Source organism: Pecten maximus, chromosome 2, assembly GCF_902652985.1.
Source record: "Pecten maximus chromosome 2, xPecMax1.1, whole genome shotgun sequence".
Classification (NCBI taxonomy): Eukaryota; Metazoa; Mollusca; class Bivalvia; order Pectinida; family Pectinidae; genus Pecten; species Pecten maximus.
In genome coordinates, this window is record NC_047016.1 from 1,390,615 (window position 1) to 1,408,767 (window position 18,153).

Consider the following 18,153-nt stretch of genomic DNA (forward strand, 5'->3'; position numbering starts at 1 on the left):
TTGGGAGTGATAGAGACAGGCTGGAGGACTTTGGTGTCATTGGTTTGATTCCTGTTGGGAGTGATAGAGACAGGCTGGGGGATTTTGGTGTCATTGGTTTGGTTCCTGTTGGGAGTGATAGAGACAGGTTGGGGGATTTTGGTGTCATTGGTTAGGTTTGTGTTGGGAGTGATAGAGACAGGTTGGGGGATTTTGGTGTCATTGGTTTGGTTCCTGTTGGGAGTGATAGAGACAGGCTGAGGGATTTTGGTGTCATTGGTTTGGTTCCTGTTAGGAGTGATAGAGACAGGTTGGGGGATTTTGGTGTCATTGGTTTGGTTCCTGTTAGGAGTGATAGAGACAGGCTGGGGGACTTTGGTATCATTGGTTTGGTTCCTGTTGGGAGTGATAGAGACAGGTTGGGGGATTTTGGTGTCATTGGTTTGGTTCCTGTTGGGAGTGATAGAGACAGGCTGAGGGATTTTGGTGTCATTGGTTTGGTTCCTGTTGGGAGTGATAGAGACAGGCTGAGGGATTTTGGTGTCATTGGTTTGGTTCCTGTTGGGAGTGATAGAGACAGGCTGGAGGACTTTGGTGTCATTGGTTTGGTTCCTGTTAGGAGTGATAGAGACAGGCTGGGGGACTTTGGTGTCATTGGTTTGGTTCCTGTTGGGAGTGATAGAGACAGGTTGGGGGACTTTGGTGTCATTGGTTTGGTTCCTGTTGGGAGTGATTGAGACAGGCTGAGGGACTTTGGTGTCATTGGTTTGGTTCCTGTTGGGAGTGATAGAGACAGGCTGAGGGACTTTGATGTCATTGGTTTGGTTCCTGTTGGGAGTCGTAGAGTGGCATGCTGGGAAGCTTTGGTGTTATTGGTTTGATTCCTGTTGGGAGTGATAGAGACAGGCTGGGGGACTTTGTTGTCATTGGTTTGGTTCCTGTTGGAAGTGATAAAGACAGGCTGAGGGACTTTGTTGTCATTGGTTTGGTTCCTGTTGGGAGTGATAGAGACAGGTTGGGGGACTTTGGTGTCATTGGTTTGATTCCTGTTGGGAGTGATAGAGACAGGCTGGAGGACTTTGGTGTCTTTGGTTTGGTTCCTGTTGGGAGTGATAGAGACAGGCTGGAGGACTTTGGTGTCATTGGTTTGGTTCCTGTTGGGAGTGATAGAGACAGGCTGGAGGACTTTGGTGTCATTGGTTTGGTTCCTGTTGGGAGTGATAGAGACAGGCTGGGGGACTTTGGTATCATTGGTTTGGTTCCTGTTGGGAGTGATAGAGACAGGCTGGAGGACTTTGGTGTCATTGGTTTGGTTCCTGTTGGGAGTGATAGAGACAGGCTGAGGGACTTCGGTGTCATTGGTTTGGTTCCTGTTGGGAGTGATAGAGACAGGCTGAGGGACTTTGTTGTCATTGGATTGGTTCCTGTTGGGAGTGATAGAGACAGGCTGAGGGACTTTGGTGTCATTGGTTTGGTTCCTGTTGGGAGTGATAGAGACAGGCTGGAGGACTTTGGTGTCATTGGTTTGGTTCCTGTTGGGAGTGATAGAGACAGGCTGAGGGACTTTGGTATCATTGGATTGGTTCCTGTTGGGAGTGATAGAGACAGGCTGGGGGACTTTGGTGTCATTGGTTTGGTTCCTGTTGGGAGTGATAGAGTGGCATGCTGGAGGACTTTGGTGTCATTGGTTTGGTTCCTGTTGGGAGTGATAGAGACAGGCTGAGGGACTTTGGTATCATTGGATTGGTTCCTGTTGGGAGTGATAGAGACAGGCTGGGGGACTTTGGTGTCATTGGTTTGGTTCCTGTTGGGAGTGATAGAGACAGGGTGGAGGACTCTGTTGTCATTGGTTTGATTCCTGTTGGGAGTGATAGAGACAGGCTGAGGGACTCTGTTGTCATTGGTTTGGTTCTTGTTGGGGGTGATAGAGACAGGCTGAGGGACTTTGTTGTCATTGGATTGGTTCCTGTTGGGAGTGATAGAGACAGGCTGGAGGACTTTGTTGTCATTGGTTTGGTTCCTGTTGGGAGTGATAGAGACAGGCTGGAGGACTTTGGTGTCATTGGTTTGGTTCCTGTTGGGAGTGATAGAGACAGGCTGGAGGACTTTGGTGTCATTGGTTTGGTTCCTGTTAGGAGTGATAGAGACAGGCTGGAGGACTTTGGTGTCATTGGTTTGGTTCCTGTTGGGAGTGATAGAGACAGGCTGGAGGACTTTGGTGTCATTGGTTTGGTTCCTGTTGGGAGTGATAGAGACAGGCTGGAGGACTTTGGTGTCATTGGTTTGGTTCCTGTTGGGAGTGATAGAGACAGGCTAGGGGACTTTGGTGTCATTGGTTTGGTTCCTGTTGGGAGTGATAGAGACAGGCTGGAGGACTTTGTTGTCATTGGTTTGGTTCCTGTTGGGAGTGATAGAGACAGGCTGGAGGACTTTGTTGTCATTGGTTTGGTTCCTGTTGGGAGTGATAGAGACAGGCTGGAGGACTTTGGTGTCATTGGTTTGGTTCCTGTTGGGAGTGATAGAGACAGGCTGGAGGACTTTGGTGTCATTGGTTTGGTTCCTGTTGGGAGTGATAGAGACAGGCTGGAGGACTTTGGTGTCATTGGTTTGGTTCCTGTTGGGAGTGATAGAGACAGGCTGGGGGACTTTGGTATCATTGGTTTGGTTCCTGTTGGGAGTGATAGAGACAGGCTGGAGGACTTTGGTGTCATTGGTTTGGTTCCTGTTGGGAGTGATAGAGACAGGCTGAGGGACTTTGTTGTCATTGGTTTGGTTCCTGTTGGGAGTGATAGAGACAGGCTGGAGGACTTTGGTATCATTGGTTTGGTTCCTGTTGGGAGTGATAGAGACAGGCTGGGGGATTTTGTTGCTTAGTAGTAGTACTTCACACTGCTCTAAACACTTGTTACAAGCGATGATCAACAAAGCTAAAGCATTATTGAACTTAGGTTCATTCGGAGATCAGGAAGAAGCATAATGAACAAGTGTCATTCATCAGGTCTGAATTTCTTGAACTACAATGGTGTGGTGCTAGACACGATTGATCCTAAATGGTAGTGTAGGCTGTTTCCTTGGTGGAGACATTCAATCCTATTACTATGATCACGGCATAAACACATGGGTCCATTTCTCTTACCATGGGATGGTGTATCTACACGTATTACTACAGTGATATGTACTTATCTCACCCTAGACTAGATGAGATGCATGCCCCATTTACAATAACTATATGGCATCATTACATCAATACAATTCCATCATGTCACATTAGCAATGTGGTAACATTAACAAAGCATTCATATTAGGGCTAATAGGGCAAGAGTATCATAATCATTCATCAGAGATGAGCCAGGGGGATCTTAACCCTTGGGGTAAGATTCTTATTAAGTTGCCAAACACAAGGCTTGCGGAGTGTTTGTCAACTTAGGAATTTTCCTCTTGAACCAAAATCTTCCTGTTTCATTCCCATGGGGTTGACAGATTTTATTACTGCTACCACCAAGAGATCAGCACTCGAGTACCAGGAATTCAGCATGTCTCTAGCACCGGATGACTTTAACAAGAGGCCCAGAGGGCCTGTATCGCTCACCTGGTTTCATGAGATATGAAACAAGAATGATGCTTAAGTATATTTGTTGCTGGTATTGCTATGTCAATATATATCATAAGCATTTTATATGGGTACATGTACATTGGTTTTATTTTAATACTAAAAATGCCAAAAGGTACATTAATCCATGAAATGAAATTGACTTTTGGCGCGACCCCATAGGGATGCTACCACACAAATGTGAGTGATATCCATTGCTTAGTTTCAGAGAAGATTTTGTTTAGACCAATTGGCCCCTTTTGGCCCTGCCCTCTGCCCCCTGGGAGTCAGCTCCTTCCTTTATACAATTTTGAATCCCTACCCCAATAGGATGCTAATAGTCAAATATGAGCTGTTTCAGAGAAGTTGTTCATATCAATTTAGCCAAATTGACCCCTTTTGGCCCAGCCCCTCAGCCTCCAGGGGGTCGGCCTCATCATTTGTACAATTTTGAATCCTTAACCAAAGTGAATGCTACCAGTCAAATATTAAAGATATCCATTGCTTATTTTCAGAGAAAAAGTTGTTTATATCAATTTTGCCAAAATAACCCCTTTTGGCCCCGCCTCTTAGGTCCCCTGGGGTCAGCCCTGTCATTTGTACAATTTTGAAACCCTACCCTAGGGGGTTGCCACCTGGCAAATATGAGTGATATCCATTGCTTAGTTTCAGAGAAGAAGTCGTTAATATCAATATAGCTTTATTGACCCATTTTTGCCCCGCCTCTCAGGCCCCTAGGTAGTCAGCACCACCATTTGTACAATTTTGAATCCCCTCCCCATAGTGATTGCTTCCAGGCAAAAAGGAGCAATATCCTTTGCTCGGTTTCAGAGAAGAAGTCGTTTATATCAATACAGCCAAATTGACCCCTCTTGGCCCCGCCCCTCAGGCCCCCCGGGGGTCAGCCACACCATTTGTACAATTTTGAATCCCCACCCCATAGTGTTGCTACCAGGCAAATATGAGCAATATCGTTTGTTCGGTTTCAGAGAAGAAGTTGTTTATATCAATATAGCCCAAATGACCACATTTGGCCCCGCCCTTCCGGCCCCTTGAGGTTAGCCCCATCATTTGTACAATTTTGAATCCCCACCCCAAAGTGATGCTACTGACAAATATGAGTGATATCCTTTGCTCGGTTTCAGAGAAGAAGTCGTTTATATCAATATGGTAGCTATATTGACCCATTTTTGCCTCGCCCCTCAGGCCCCTAGGGGGTCAGCACCACCATTTGTACAATTTTGAATCCCCACCCCATAGTGTTGCTACCAGGCAAATATGAGCAATATCGTTTGTTCGGTTTCAGAGAAGAAGTTGTTTATATCAATATAGCCCAAATGACCACATTTGGCCCCGCCCTTCCGGCCCCTGGAGGTTAGCCCCATCATTTGTACAATTTTGAATTCCCACCCCAAAGTGATGCTACTGACAAATATGAGTGATATCCTTTGCTCGGTTCCAGAGAAGAAGTCGTTTATATCAATATGGTAGCTATATTGACCCATTTTTGCCTCGCCCCTCAGGCCCCTAGGGGGTCAGCACCACCATTTGTACAATTTTGAATCCCCACCCCAAAGTTATGCTACCAGGCAAATATGAGTGATATCCTTTGCTCGGTTCCAGAGAAGAAGTCGTTTATATCAATATGGTAGCTATATTGACCCATTTTTGCCTCGCCCCTCAGGCCCCCCGGGGGTCAGCACCACCATTTGTACAATTTTGAATCCCCACCCCATAGTGTTGCTACCAGGCAAATATGAGCAATATCGTTTGTTCGGTTTCAGAGAAGAAGTTGTTTATATCAATATAGCCCAAATGACCACATTTGGCCCCGCCCTTCCGGCCCCTTGAGGTTAGCCCCATCATTTGTACAATTTTGAATCCCCACCCCAAAGTGATGCTACTGACAAATATGAGTGATATCCTTTGCTCCGTTCCAGAGAAGAAGTCGTTTATATCAATATGGTAGCTATATTGACCCATTTTTGCCTCGCCCCTCAGGCCCCTAGGGGGTCAGCACCACCATTTGTACAATTTTGAATCCCCACCCCAAAGTTATGCTACCAGGCAAATATGAGTGATATCCTTTGCTCGGTTCCAGAGAAGAAGTCGTTTATATCAATATGGTAGCTATATTGACCCATTTTTGCCTCGCCCCTCAGGCCCCTAGGGGGTCAGCACCACCATTTGTACAATTTTGAATCCTCACCCCATAGTGATGCTTCCAAACAAATAGGAGCAATATCCTTTGCTCGGTTTCAGAGAAGAAGTCGTTTATATCAATATGGCCAAATTGACCCCTTTTGGCCCCACCCCTCAGGCCCCTGGGGGTCAGCACCACCATTTGTACAATTTTGAATCCCCACCCCATAGTGATACTTCCAGACAAATAGGAGCAATATCCTTTGCTCGGTTTCAGAGAAGAAGTCGTTTATATCAATATAGCCAAATTGACCCCTTTTGGCCCCGCCCCTCAGGCCCCTGGGGGGTCAGCCCCATCATTTGTACAATTTTGAGTCCCCTACCCATAGGGATGCTTCTGACCAAATTTGGTCAAATTCTGATCAGTGGTTATGAAGAAGAAGTCAATTGTTGACGGACGGACGGACGACGGACGACGGACGACGGACGACAGACGACGGACGGACGGACGACGGACGACGGACGCCACGGTATGGCATAAGCTCACCTTGGTCCTTCGGACCAGGTGAGCTAATAACAAGAACTCAGTCTCAACCCAGAGTGTTCCCATTACCAGGAGTTTAGCACCTTTTTTTGCAACAGATAATAATCTGAACTTCAACACCAGAAATCCAAGACCTCTGAGTAAAGTTTTTCTAGAGTATAAACAAAATGATACAAATGCATTGTGTAAAAACTTAAAATTTATTGTTTTCCCTTTGTTTTTTGTCTTTCTTTTTAAATTTTTCTTGAACTTCGGTAATGCATCTGACTGAAGACCACTCCCAAACTCTGACACAGCTGTTCTTTTGAACTTTAACCTGAAGAAAAGGAAAAGAATATTATTCATTTCATCTAATTCAACAATTTTCATTTTTCTTGCCACCCTCGACCCTTTGAATATGATGACCCCAGTATCATAAATTTATCAAGCCTTTACCATCTAGTCACCCTTGACCTTTGACTGTGACGGCACTAGTATCACCTATTTATTAAGCCTACTCCATCTTGTCACCCTAGACCTTTTGAATATGACGAACCCAGTATCATCAATTTATTAAGCCTTCACCATCTCGTCACCCTTGACCTTTGACTATGATGACCCCAGTATCACCTATTTACTAAGTCTACACCATCTCGTCATCCTTGACCTTTGACTATGATGACCCCAGTATCACCTATTTACTTAGTCTACACCATCTTGTCACCCTTGACAATTTTACTATGATGATCCCAGTATGACCTTTTTATTAAGCCTAGACCATCTCGTCACCCTTAACCTGTAGCTATGCTCGGTGACTTTGCCCCAAGAACAAATTCATTTGGAACTTTTTGGGGAATCAAATTACTGCTTATTTCTATGATAAACCCCTATGAGTTCAGGATGGGACCGGAAATGACTCTTCCCAAAAAACACTAACAACACACTAGATAATCTATCTCCTTCTGTGAATTATTTGTTTGTTATTTAGCAATATGATTCACACTTGTGTATGTTTGAAGACATCTGCATAAGATACAAAACAGTTAATATCATACACAATGACCTGCTTTATCCCTGCATTTTCCGGACTATTGTCTGTGCAAATTATTACGCTTGTTGCCTGGTTTGTACAAGGTGAGGTAACTTGTACACAGTCGAATTGATGCGACATATCGGAAAGTCACCTCAAGCAAGCCCTTGGGTTGATATTATGGCCTTCACCTATCGAATACTGTGTTTTAGTCTTTTTCCAATTGGCAATCGATAAGCGAAATCTCCGATTGTGTCTACATTTGATTCTTCATATAGAATACTTCTGATTGGTTCTGACAACATTTCCAAGAAACAGGCCTGCAAAAATGGCCGTGATGGGTGATTGTGAGGCGAACCTAACATTAGCTTGTTTCCGTAACGGATTGAGATAGCAATACAGGTTGCATGTTTTTAATCAGTTGAAAGTGAAATACCTATTCAATGTATATAATATGAACATTTGATTCAGAAAGTCACTGGAACTGATAAAGTAGGCCCATTCATCGGTAATATATATGAAGAGAAAAAAGAAGTAAATTGAATACAATTTAAAAACTTGAGAACTAAATTATACTGGGAGAGTAATTCACAGGAATCTTACGCGGGGAAAATTGCGATGTGGTTTATCAAGAAACATGACGGACATCATCGGATTGTTCAATCTAAGAATCAATTTTAATCATACTTTGCCAATTCAAGTGAGGCTTTAAAGAAATTCTTTATCATTCAGCAGAACTTTAATGCAACAAAAACCTTTTTAAGGTGAATGAAATCCCTTGAAATGACGCGGGATATTCATCAATAAAACTTCTAGAACACACTTTATAAAATGTCTTATTTCCTGCCACTTTATATTCTCATGTACAGCACCTATGAGTGGCCCTGACACTTTGATTACCATAACACCAGTATCATACTTTGATTACCATAACACCAGTATCATACTTTGATTACTATAACACCAGTATCACCTATGAGTGGCCCTGACACTTTGATTACTATAACACCAGTATCACCTATGAGTGGCCCTGACACTTTGATTACTATAACACCAGTATCACCTATGAGTGGCCCTGACACTTTGATTACTATAACACCAGTATCACCTATGTGTGGCCCTGACACTTTGATTACTATAACACCAGTATCACCTATGAGTGGCCCTGACACTTTGATTACCATAACACCAGTATCACCTATGTGTGGCCCTGACACTTTGATTACTATAACACCAGTATCACCTATGAGTGGCCCTGACACTTTGATTACCATAACACCAGTATCACCTATGTGTGGCCCTGACACTTTGATTACCATAACACCAGTATCACCTATGTGTGGCCTTGGCACTTTGATTACTATAACACCAGTATCACCTATGAGTGGCCCTGACACTTTGATTACTATAACACCAGTATCACCTATGTGTGGCCCTGACACTTTGATTACTATAACACCAGTATCACCTATGAGTGGCCCTGACACTTTGATTACCATAACACCAGTATCACCTATGAGTGGCCTTGGCACTTTGATTACCATAACACCAGTATCACCTATGAGTGGCCCTGACACTTTGATTACTATAACACCAGTATCACCTATGTGTGGCCCTGACACTTTGATTACTATAACACCAGTATCACCTATGAGTGGCCCTGACACTTTGATTACTATAACACCAGTATCACCTATGAGTGGCCCTGACACTTTGATTACTATAACACCAGTATCACCTATGTGTGGCCCTGACACTTTGATTACTATAACACCAGTATCATCTATGTGTGGCCCTGACACTTTGATTACTATAACACCAGTATCACCTATGAGTGGCCCTGACACTTTGATTACTATAACACCAGTATCACCTATGTGTGGCCCTGACACTTTGATTACTATAACACCAGTATCACCTATGAGTGGCCTTGGCACTTTGATTACCATAACACCAGTATCACCTATGAGTGGCCCTGACACTTTGATTACTATAACACCAGTATCACCTATGTGTGGCCCTGACACTTTGATTACTATAACACCAGTATCACCTATGAGTGGCCCTGACACTTTGATTACTATAACACCAGTATCACCTATGAGTGGCCTTGGCACTTTGATTACTATAACACCAGTATCACCTATGTGTGGCCCTGACACTTTGATTACTATAACACCAGTATCACCTATGAGTGGCCCTGACACTTTGATTACTATAACACCAGTATCACCTATGAGTGGCCCTGACACTTTGATTACTATAACACCAGTATCACCTATGAGTGGCCTTGGCACTTTGATTACCATAACACCAGTATCACCTATGAGTGGCCCTGACACTTTGATTACTATAACACCAGTATCACCTATGAGTGGCCTTGGCACTTTGATTACTATAACACCAGTATCACCTATGAGTGGCCTTGGCACTTTGATTACCATAACACCAGTATCACCTATGAGTGGCCTTGGCACTTTGATTACTATAACACCAGTATCACCTATGAGTGGCCTTGGCACTTTGATTACCATAACACCAGTATCACCTATGAGTGGCTCTGACACTTTGATTACTATAACACCAGTATCACCTATGTGTGGCCTTGGCACTTTGATTACTATAACACCAGTATCACCTATGAGTGGCCCTGACACTTTGATTACTATAACACCAGTATCACCTATGTGTGGCCCTGACACTTTGATTACTATAACACCAGTATCACCTATGAGTGGCCTTGGCACTTTGATTACTATAACACCAGTATCACCTATGAGTGGCCTTGGCACTTTGATTACTATAACACCAGTATCACCTATGTGTGGCCTTGGCACTTTGATTACTATAACACCAGTATCACCTATGAGTGGCCCTGACACTTTGATTACTATAACACCAGTATCACCTATGTGTGGCCCTGACACTTTGATTACTATAACACCAGTATCACCTATGAGTGGCCTTGGCACTTTGATTACTATAACACCAGTATCACCTATGAGTGGCCCTGACACTTTGATTACTATAACACCAGTATCACCTATGAGTGGCCCTGACACTTTGATTACTATAACACCAGTATCACCTATGAGTGGCCCTGACACTTTGATTACTATAACACCAGTATCACCTATGTGTGGCCCTGACACTTTGATTACCATAACACCAGTATCACCTATGAGTGGCCCTGACACTTTGATTACCATAACACCAGTATCACCTATGAGTGGCCTTGGCACTTTGATTACCATAACACCAGTATCACCTATGTGTGGCCCTGACACTTTGATTACTATAACACCAGTATCACCTATGAGTGGCCCTGACACTTTGATTACTATAACACCAGTATCACCTATGTGTGGCCTTGGTACTTTGATTACTATAACACCAGTATCACCTATGTGTGGCCCTGACACTTTGATTACCATAACACCAGTATCACCTATGAGTGGCCCTGACACTTTGATTACTATAACACCAGTATCACCTATGTGTGGCCCTGACACTTTGATTACTATAACACCAGTATCACCTATGTGTGGCCCTGGTACTTTGATTACTATAACACCAGTATCACCTATGAGTGGCCCTGACACTTTGATTACTATAACACCAGTATCACCTATGAGTGGCCCTGACACTTTGATTACCATAACACCAGTATCACCTATGTGTGGCCCTGACACTTTGATTACTATAACACCAGTATCACCTATGTGTGGCCTTGGTACTTTGATTACTATAACACCAGTATCACCTATGTGTGGCCCTGACACTTTGATTACTATAACACCAGTATCACCTATGTGTGGCCCTGACACTTTGATTACTATAACACCAGTATCACCTATGAGTGGCCTTGGCACTTTGATTACCATAACACCAGTATCACCTATGTGTGGCCTTGGTACTTTGATTACTATAACACCAGTATCACCTATGTGTGGCCCTGACACTTTGATTACTATAACACCAGTATCACCTATGTGTGGCCCTGACACTTTGATTACTATAACACCAGTATCACCTATGTGTGGCCTTGGTACTTTGATTACCATAACACCAGTATCACCTATGAGTGGCCCTGACACTTTGATTACTATAACACCAGTATCACCTATGTGTGGCCCTGACACTTTGATTACTATAACACCAGTATCACCTATGTGTGGCCCTGACACTTTGATTACTATAACACCAGTATCACCTATGAGTGGCCCTGACACTTTGATTACCATAACACCAGTATCACCTATGAGTGGCCCTGACACTTTGATTACCATAACACCAGTATCACCTATGTGTGGCCCTGACACTTTGATTACTATAACACCAGTATCACCTATGAGTGGCCTTGACACTTTGATTACTATAACACCAGTATCACCTATGAGTGGCCTTGGCACTTTGATTACCATAACACCAGTATCACCTATGAGTGGCCCTGACACTTTGATTACTATAACACCAGTATCACCTATGAGTGGCCTTGGCACTTTGATTACTATAACACCAGTATCACCTATGTGTGGCCTTGACACTTTGATTACTATAACACCAGTATCACCTATGAGTGGCCCTGACACTTTGATTACTATAACACCAGTATCACCTATGTGTGGCCCTGACACTTTGATTACTATAACACCAGTATCACCTATGAGTGGCCCTGACACTTTGATTACTATAACACCAGTATCACCTATGAGTGGCCCTGACACTTTGATTACTATAACACCAGTATCACCTATGTGTGGCCCTGACACTTTGATTACTATAACACCAGTATCACCTATGAGTGGCCTTGGCACTTTGATTACTATAACACCAGTATCACCTATGAGTGGCCTTGGCACTTTGATTACTATAACACCAGTATCACCTATGAGTGGCCCTGACACTTTGATTACCATAACACCAGTATCACCTATGAGTGGCCTTGGCACTTTGATTACCATAACACCAGTATCACCTATGAGTGGCCCTGATACTTTGATTACTATAACACCAGTATCACCTATGAGTGGCCTTGGCACTTTGATTACTATAACACCAGTATCACCTATGAGTGGCCCTGACACTTTGATTACTATAACACCAGTATCACCTATGAGTGGCCCTGACACTTTGATTACTATAACACCAGTATCACCTATGTGTGGCCCTGACACTTTGATTACTATAACACCAGTATCACCTATGTGTGGCCTTGGTACTTTGATTACTATAACACCAGTATCACCTATGTGTGGCCCTGACACTTTGATTACCATAACACCAGTATCACCTATGAGTGGCCTTGGACACTTTGATTACCATAACACCAGTATCACCTATGTGTGGCCCTGACACTTTGATTACTATAACACCAGTATCACCTATGAGTGGCCCTGACACTTTGATTACTATAACACCAGTATCACCTATGAGTGGCCCTGACACTTTGATTACTATAACACCAGTATCACCTATGTGTGGCCTTGGTACTTTGATTACCATAACACCAGTATCACCTATGTGTGGCCCTGACACTTTGATTACCATAACACCAGTATCACCTATGTGCGGCCCTGACACTTTGATTACCATAACACCAGTATCACCTATGAGTGGCCTTGGCACTTTGATTACTATAACACCAGTATCACCTATGTGTGGCCCTGACACTTTGATTACTATAACACCAGTATCACCTATGTGCGGCCCTGACACTTTGATTACCATAACACCAGTATCACCTATGAGTGGCCTTGGCACTTTGATTACTATAACACCAGTATCACCTATGTGTGGCCCTGACACTTTGATTACTATAACACCAGTATCACCTATGTGTGGCCCTGACACTTTGATTACTATAACACCAGTATCACCTATGAGTGGCCCTGACACTTTGATTACTATAACACCAGTATCACCTATGAGTGGCCCTGACACTTTGATTACTATAACACCAGTATCACCTATGAGTGGCCCTGACACTTTGATTACTATAACACCAGTATCACCTATGAGTGGCCTTGGTACTTTGATTACTATAACACCAGTATCACCTATGAGTGGCCCTGACACTTTGATTACCATAACACCAGTATCACCTATGAGTGGCCCTGACACTTTGATTACTATAACACCAGTATCACCTATGTGTGGCCCTGACACTTTGATTACTATAACACCAGTATCACCTATGTGTGGCCCTGACACTTTGATTACTATAACACCAGTATCACCTATGAGTGGCCTTGGCACTTTGATTACTATAACACCAGTATCACCTATGAGTGGCCTTGGCACTTTGATTACCATAACACCAGTATCACCTATGTGTGGCCCTGACACTTTGATTACTATAACACCAGTATCACCTATGTGTGGCCCTGACACTTTGATTACTATAACACCAGTATCACCTATGAGTGGCCTTGGCACTTTGATTACTATAACACCAGTATCACCTATGAGTGGCCCTGACACTTTGATTACTATAACACCAGTATCACCTATGAGTGGCCCTGACACTTTGATTACTATAACACCAGTATCACCTATGTGTGGCCTTGGCACTTTGATTACCATAACACCAGTATCACCTATGTGTGGCCCTGACACTTTGATTACTATAACACCAGTATCACCTATGTGTGGCCCTGACACTTTGATTACTATAACACCAGTATCACCTATGTGTGGCCCTGACACTTTGATTACTATAACACCAGTATCACCTATGAGTGGCCCTGACACTTTGATTACTATAACACCAGTATCACCTATGAGTGGCCCTGACACTTTGATTACTATAACACCAGTATCACCTATGAGTGGCTCTGACACTTTGATTACTATAACACCAGTATCACCTATGTGTGGCCCTGACACTTTGATTACTATAACACCAGTATCACCTATGTGTGGCCTTGGCACTTTGATTACCATAACACCAGTATCACCTATGAGTGGCCCTGACACTTTGATTACCATAACACCAGTATCACCTATGAGTGGCCTTGGCACTTTGATTACTATAACACCAGTATCACCTATGAGTGGCCCTGACACTTTGATTACTATAACACCAGTATCACCTATGTGTGGCCCTGACACTTTGATTACTATAACACCAGTATCACCTATGTGTGGCCCTGACACTTTGATTACTATAACACCAGTATCACCTATGAGTGGCCCTGACACTTTGATTACTATAACACCAGTATCACCTATGTGTGGCCCTGACACTTTGATTACTATAACACCAGTATCACCTATGTGTGGCCTTGGTACTTTGATTACCATAACACCAGTATCACCTATGAGTGGCCCTGACACTTTGATTACTATAACACCAGTATCACCTATGAGTGGCCCTGACACTTTGATTACTATAACACCAGTATCACCTATGTGTGGCCCTGACACTTTGATTACTATAACACCAGTATCACCTATGAGTGGCCTTGGTACTTTGATTACTATAACACCAGTATCACCTATTAGTGGCCTTGGTACTTTGATTACTATAACACCAGTATCACCTATTTGTGGCCCTGACACTTTGATTACTATAACACCAGTATCACCTATGTGTGGCCTTGGTACTTTGATTACTATAACACCAGTATCACCTATGAGTGGCCCTGACACTTTGATTACTATAACACCAGTATCACCTATTAGTGGCCTTGGTACTTTGATTACCATAACACCAGTATCACCTATGTGTGGCCTTGGTACTTTGATTACTATAACACCAGTATCACCTATGTGTGGCCCTGACACTTTGATTACCATAACACCAGTATCACCTATGTGTGGCCCTGACACTTTGATTACCATAACACCAGTATCACCTATGTGTGGCCCTGACACTTTGATTACTATAACACCAGTATCACCTATGTGTGGCCCTGACACTTTGATTACTATAACACCAGTATCACCTATGTGTGGCCCTGACACTTTGATTACTATAACACCAGTATCACCTATGAGTGGCCCTGACACTTTGATTACTATAACACCAGTATCACCTATGAGTGGCCCTGACACTTTGATTACTATAACACCAGTATCACCTACAGTGTATATATCAAACCTACCTTGACTTATCCTGATGTCTCTTTTTATCACCATGACCCTTCACATTCGGGCGTTTGATCTGTGACGGTGACTCTCTCAAACCAAAGCTTTTAGCCAGGTGGCCCAGGTGAAGGTGCTTCACATGGAATACAGACTTCATCTCAGATGGGTAGGTAGCATAAGCTTTTACAAAGGACTGAAACCCTGAAGTTAAAAACATTGATGTGTCTTAACTTCTGATTGTACAATACAAAGCATATATATACATGCAGCATGACTTGTGAAGGTTCTCATTATGTAACATCATCAATGTTTCTAACTAATCTGTAATTCTACTGATGTGGGACACATTCCCAATTACCATTTCATAACTTTTGTTCCGATTTAAAAAAAATGTTGTCATTTTATATCTTGCATCAATTGTTTATGTCGGAGAAGGAGAGAACCCCTAACAACAACCAGAAGTTTGAAGCCTTGTAAAGTTATATCAACAAATGAGTGATGTTTACCTTGTAGAGTTACATCAACAAATGAGTGATGTTTACCTTGTAGAGTTACATCAACAAATGAGTGATGTTTACCTTGTAGAGTTACATCAACAAATGAGTGATGTTTACCTTGTAGAGTTACATCAACAAATGAGTGATGTTTACCTTGTAGAGTTACATCAACAAATGAGTGATGTTTACCTTGTAGAGTTACATCAAGAAATGAGTGATGTTTACCTTGTAGAGTTACATCAAGAAATGAGTGATGTTTACCTTGTAAAGTTACATTAACAAATGAGTGATGTTTAACTAAGTATTTAAAAGGACGGTTGTGATACCTTTTACAGCCAAATCTGTCATCTGAGTGTTACCATTGATGAAGTTTTCAACACATGTCTGAAAGTAGGTTGCTGCTTCTTCACTTGTCCTCGGTAGCTCCCTCTGGTGGAGAAAGTCAAGGTCAAGGGAGATAAGAAAACAGGAAGGTATTGTTCTACTGATAATTCAATATTTAACACTAAACATACAAACTATGAAATATCTGTATAATTATAATACCCTACCATACTGAACTATACTAAACGATACAAAATTAGAATTCTGTAAATAACTTCATGCAGCTCATTCCTCAAAATCTCCTAACCTGGTTATTTCTTTATTGTGTAAAAGGAAGGAACAACAACAAACTAGTGATCTCTAATCTCACCACTAGACTGAATAGTAATTCCCACTCATCCTACCATTAGGCTAAATAGAAATTCCCTGTCATCCTACCATTAGGTTGAATAGTAATTCCCACTCATCCTACCACTAGGCTAAATAGAAATTCCCACTCATCCTACCACTAGGCTAAATAGAAATTCCCACTCATCCTACCACTAGGCTGAATAGAAATTCCCAGTCATCCTACCACTAGGCTGAATAGTAATTCCCACTCATCCTACCACTAGACTGAATAGTAATTCCCACACATCCTACCACTAGGCTCAACAGAAATTCCCACTCATCCTACCACTAGGCTGAATAGTAATTCCCACTCATCCTACCACTAGGCTGAATAGTAATTCCCACTCATCCTACCACTAGGCTAAATAGAAATTACCAGTCATCCTACCACTGGTCTAAATAGAAATTCCCACTCACCCTACCACTAGGCTGAATAGAAATTCCCACACATCCTACCACTAGGCTCAACAGAAATTCCCACTCATCCTACCACTATGGGCTGCATAAAATTCCCACTCATCCTACCACTAGGCTGAATAGAAATTCCCACTCATCCTACCACTAGGCTGAATAGAAATTCCCACTCATCCTACCACTAGGCTGAATAGAAATTCCCACTCATCCTACCACTGGGCTGAATAGTAATTCCCACTCATCCTACCACTAGGCTAAACAGAAATTCCCACTCATCCGACCACTAGGCTAAACAGAAATTCCCACTCATCCTACCACTAGACTAAATAGAAATTCCCATTCGTCCTACCACTAGGCTAAATAGAAATTCCCACTCATCCTACCACTAGGCTGAATAGAAATTCCCACTCATCCTACCACTGGTCTAAATAGAAATTCCCACTCATCCTACCACTAGGTTAAATAGAAATTCCCACTCATCCTACCACTAGGCTGAATAGAAATTCCCAGTCATCCTACCACTAGGCTAAATAGAAATTCCCACTCATCCTACCACTAGACTGAATAGAAATTCCCATTCATCCTACCACTAGGCTGAATAGAAATTCCCATTCATCCTACCACTAGGCTAAATAGGAATTCCCACTCATCCTACCACTAGGCTGAATAGAAGTTCCCACTCATCCTACAAATGGGCTGAATAGAAATTCCCACTCATCCTACCACTAGGCTGAATAGTAATTCCCAGTCATCCTACCACTAGGCTGAAAAGTAATTCCCACTCATCCTACCACTGGGCTAAATAGTAAATCCCACTCATCCTACCATTAGGCTAAATAGAAATTCCCACTCATCCTACCACTAGGCTAAATAGAAATTCCCACTCATCCTACCACTAGGCTGAATAGTAATTCCCACTCATCCTACCACTAGGCTAAATAGAAATTCCCACTCATCCTACCACTAGGCTAAATAGAAATTCCCACTCATCCTACCACTAGGCTAAATAGACATTCCCACTCATCCTACCACTAGGCTAAATAGACATTCCCACTCATCCTACCACTAGGCTAAATAGACATTCCCTCTCTCATATCATCCTACCACTAGGCTAAATAGACATTCCCACTCATCCTACCACTAGGCTAAATAGACATTCCCTCTCATCCTACCA

At 42.7% G+C, this 18,153-nt stretch overlaps 3 protein-coding genes across 3 annotated transcripts in view; all 3 read right to left on the reverse strand.

Annotated features, from left to right (window-relative positions):
• Positions 1–151: 151 nt before the first annotated feature.
• Positions 152–796, reverse strand: LOC117340356 (integumentary mucin A.1-like). The gene has a single exon (XM_033902119.1). It carries the CDS (start codon positions 794–796, stop codon positions 152–154), a length of 645 nt encoding a protein of 214 aa, XP_033758010.1.
• LOC117340365 (proteoglycan 4-like) lies at positions 793–1,608 on the reverse strand. Its single transcript, XM_033902129.1, has one exon. It carries the CDS (start codon positions 1,606–1,608, stop codon positions 793–795), a length of 816 nt encoding a protein of 271 aa, XP_033758020.1.
• A 1,789-nt stretch (positions 1,609–3,397) lies between these two features.
• Positions 3,398–18,153, reverse strand: part of LOC117340374 (probable ATP-dependent RNA helicase DDX31) — a 36,835-nt gene continuing 22,079 nt past the window's right edge. Inside the window, exons 15-18 of the mRNA XM_033902137.1 lie at positions 16,178–16,280; positions 15,372–15,555; positions 6,429–6,570; positions 3,398–3,532 (exon numbers count right to left, since the gene is read on the reverse strand). Of these exons, the coding sequence (XP_033758028.1) occupies positions 3,398–3,532; positions 6,429–6,570; positions 15,372–15,555; positions 16,178–16,280 (564 nt within the window). The remainder of the gene's footprint in view (positions 3,533–6,428; positions 6,571–15,371; positions 15,556–16,177; positions 16,281–18,153) is intronic.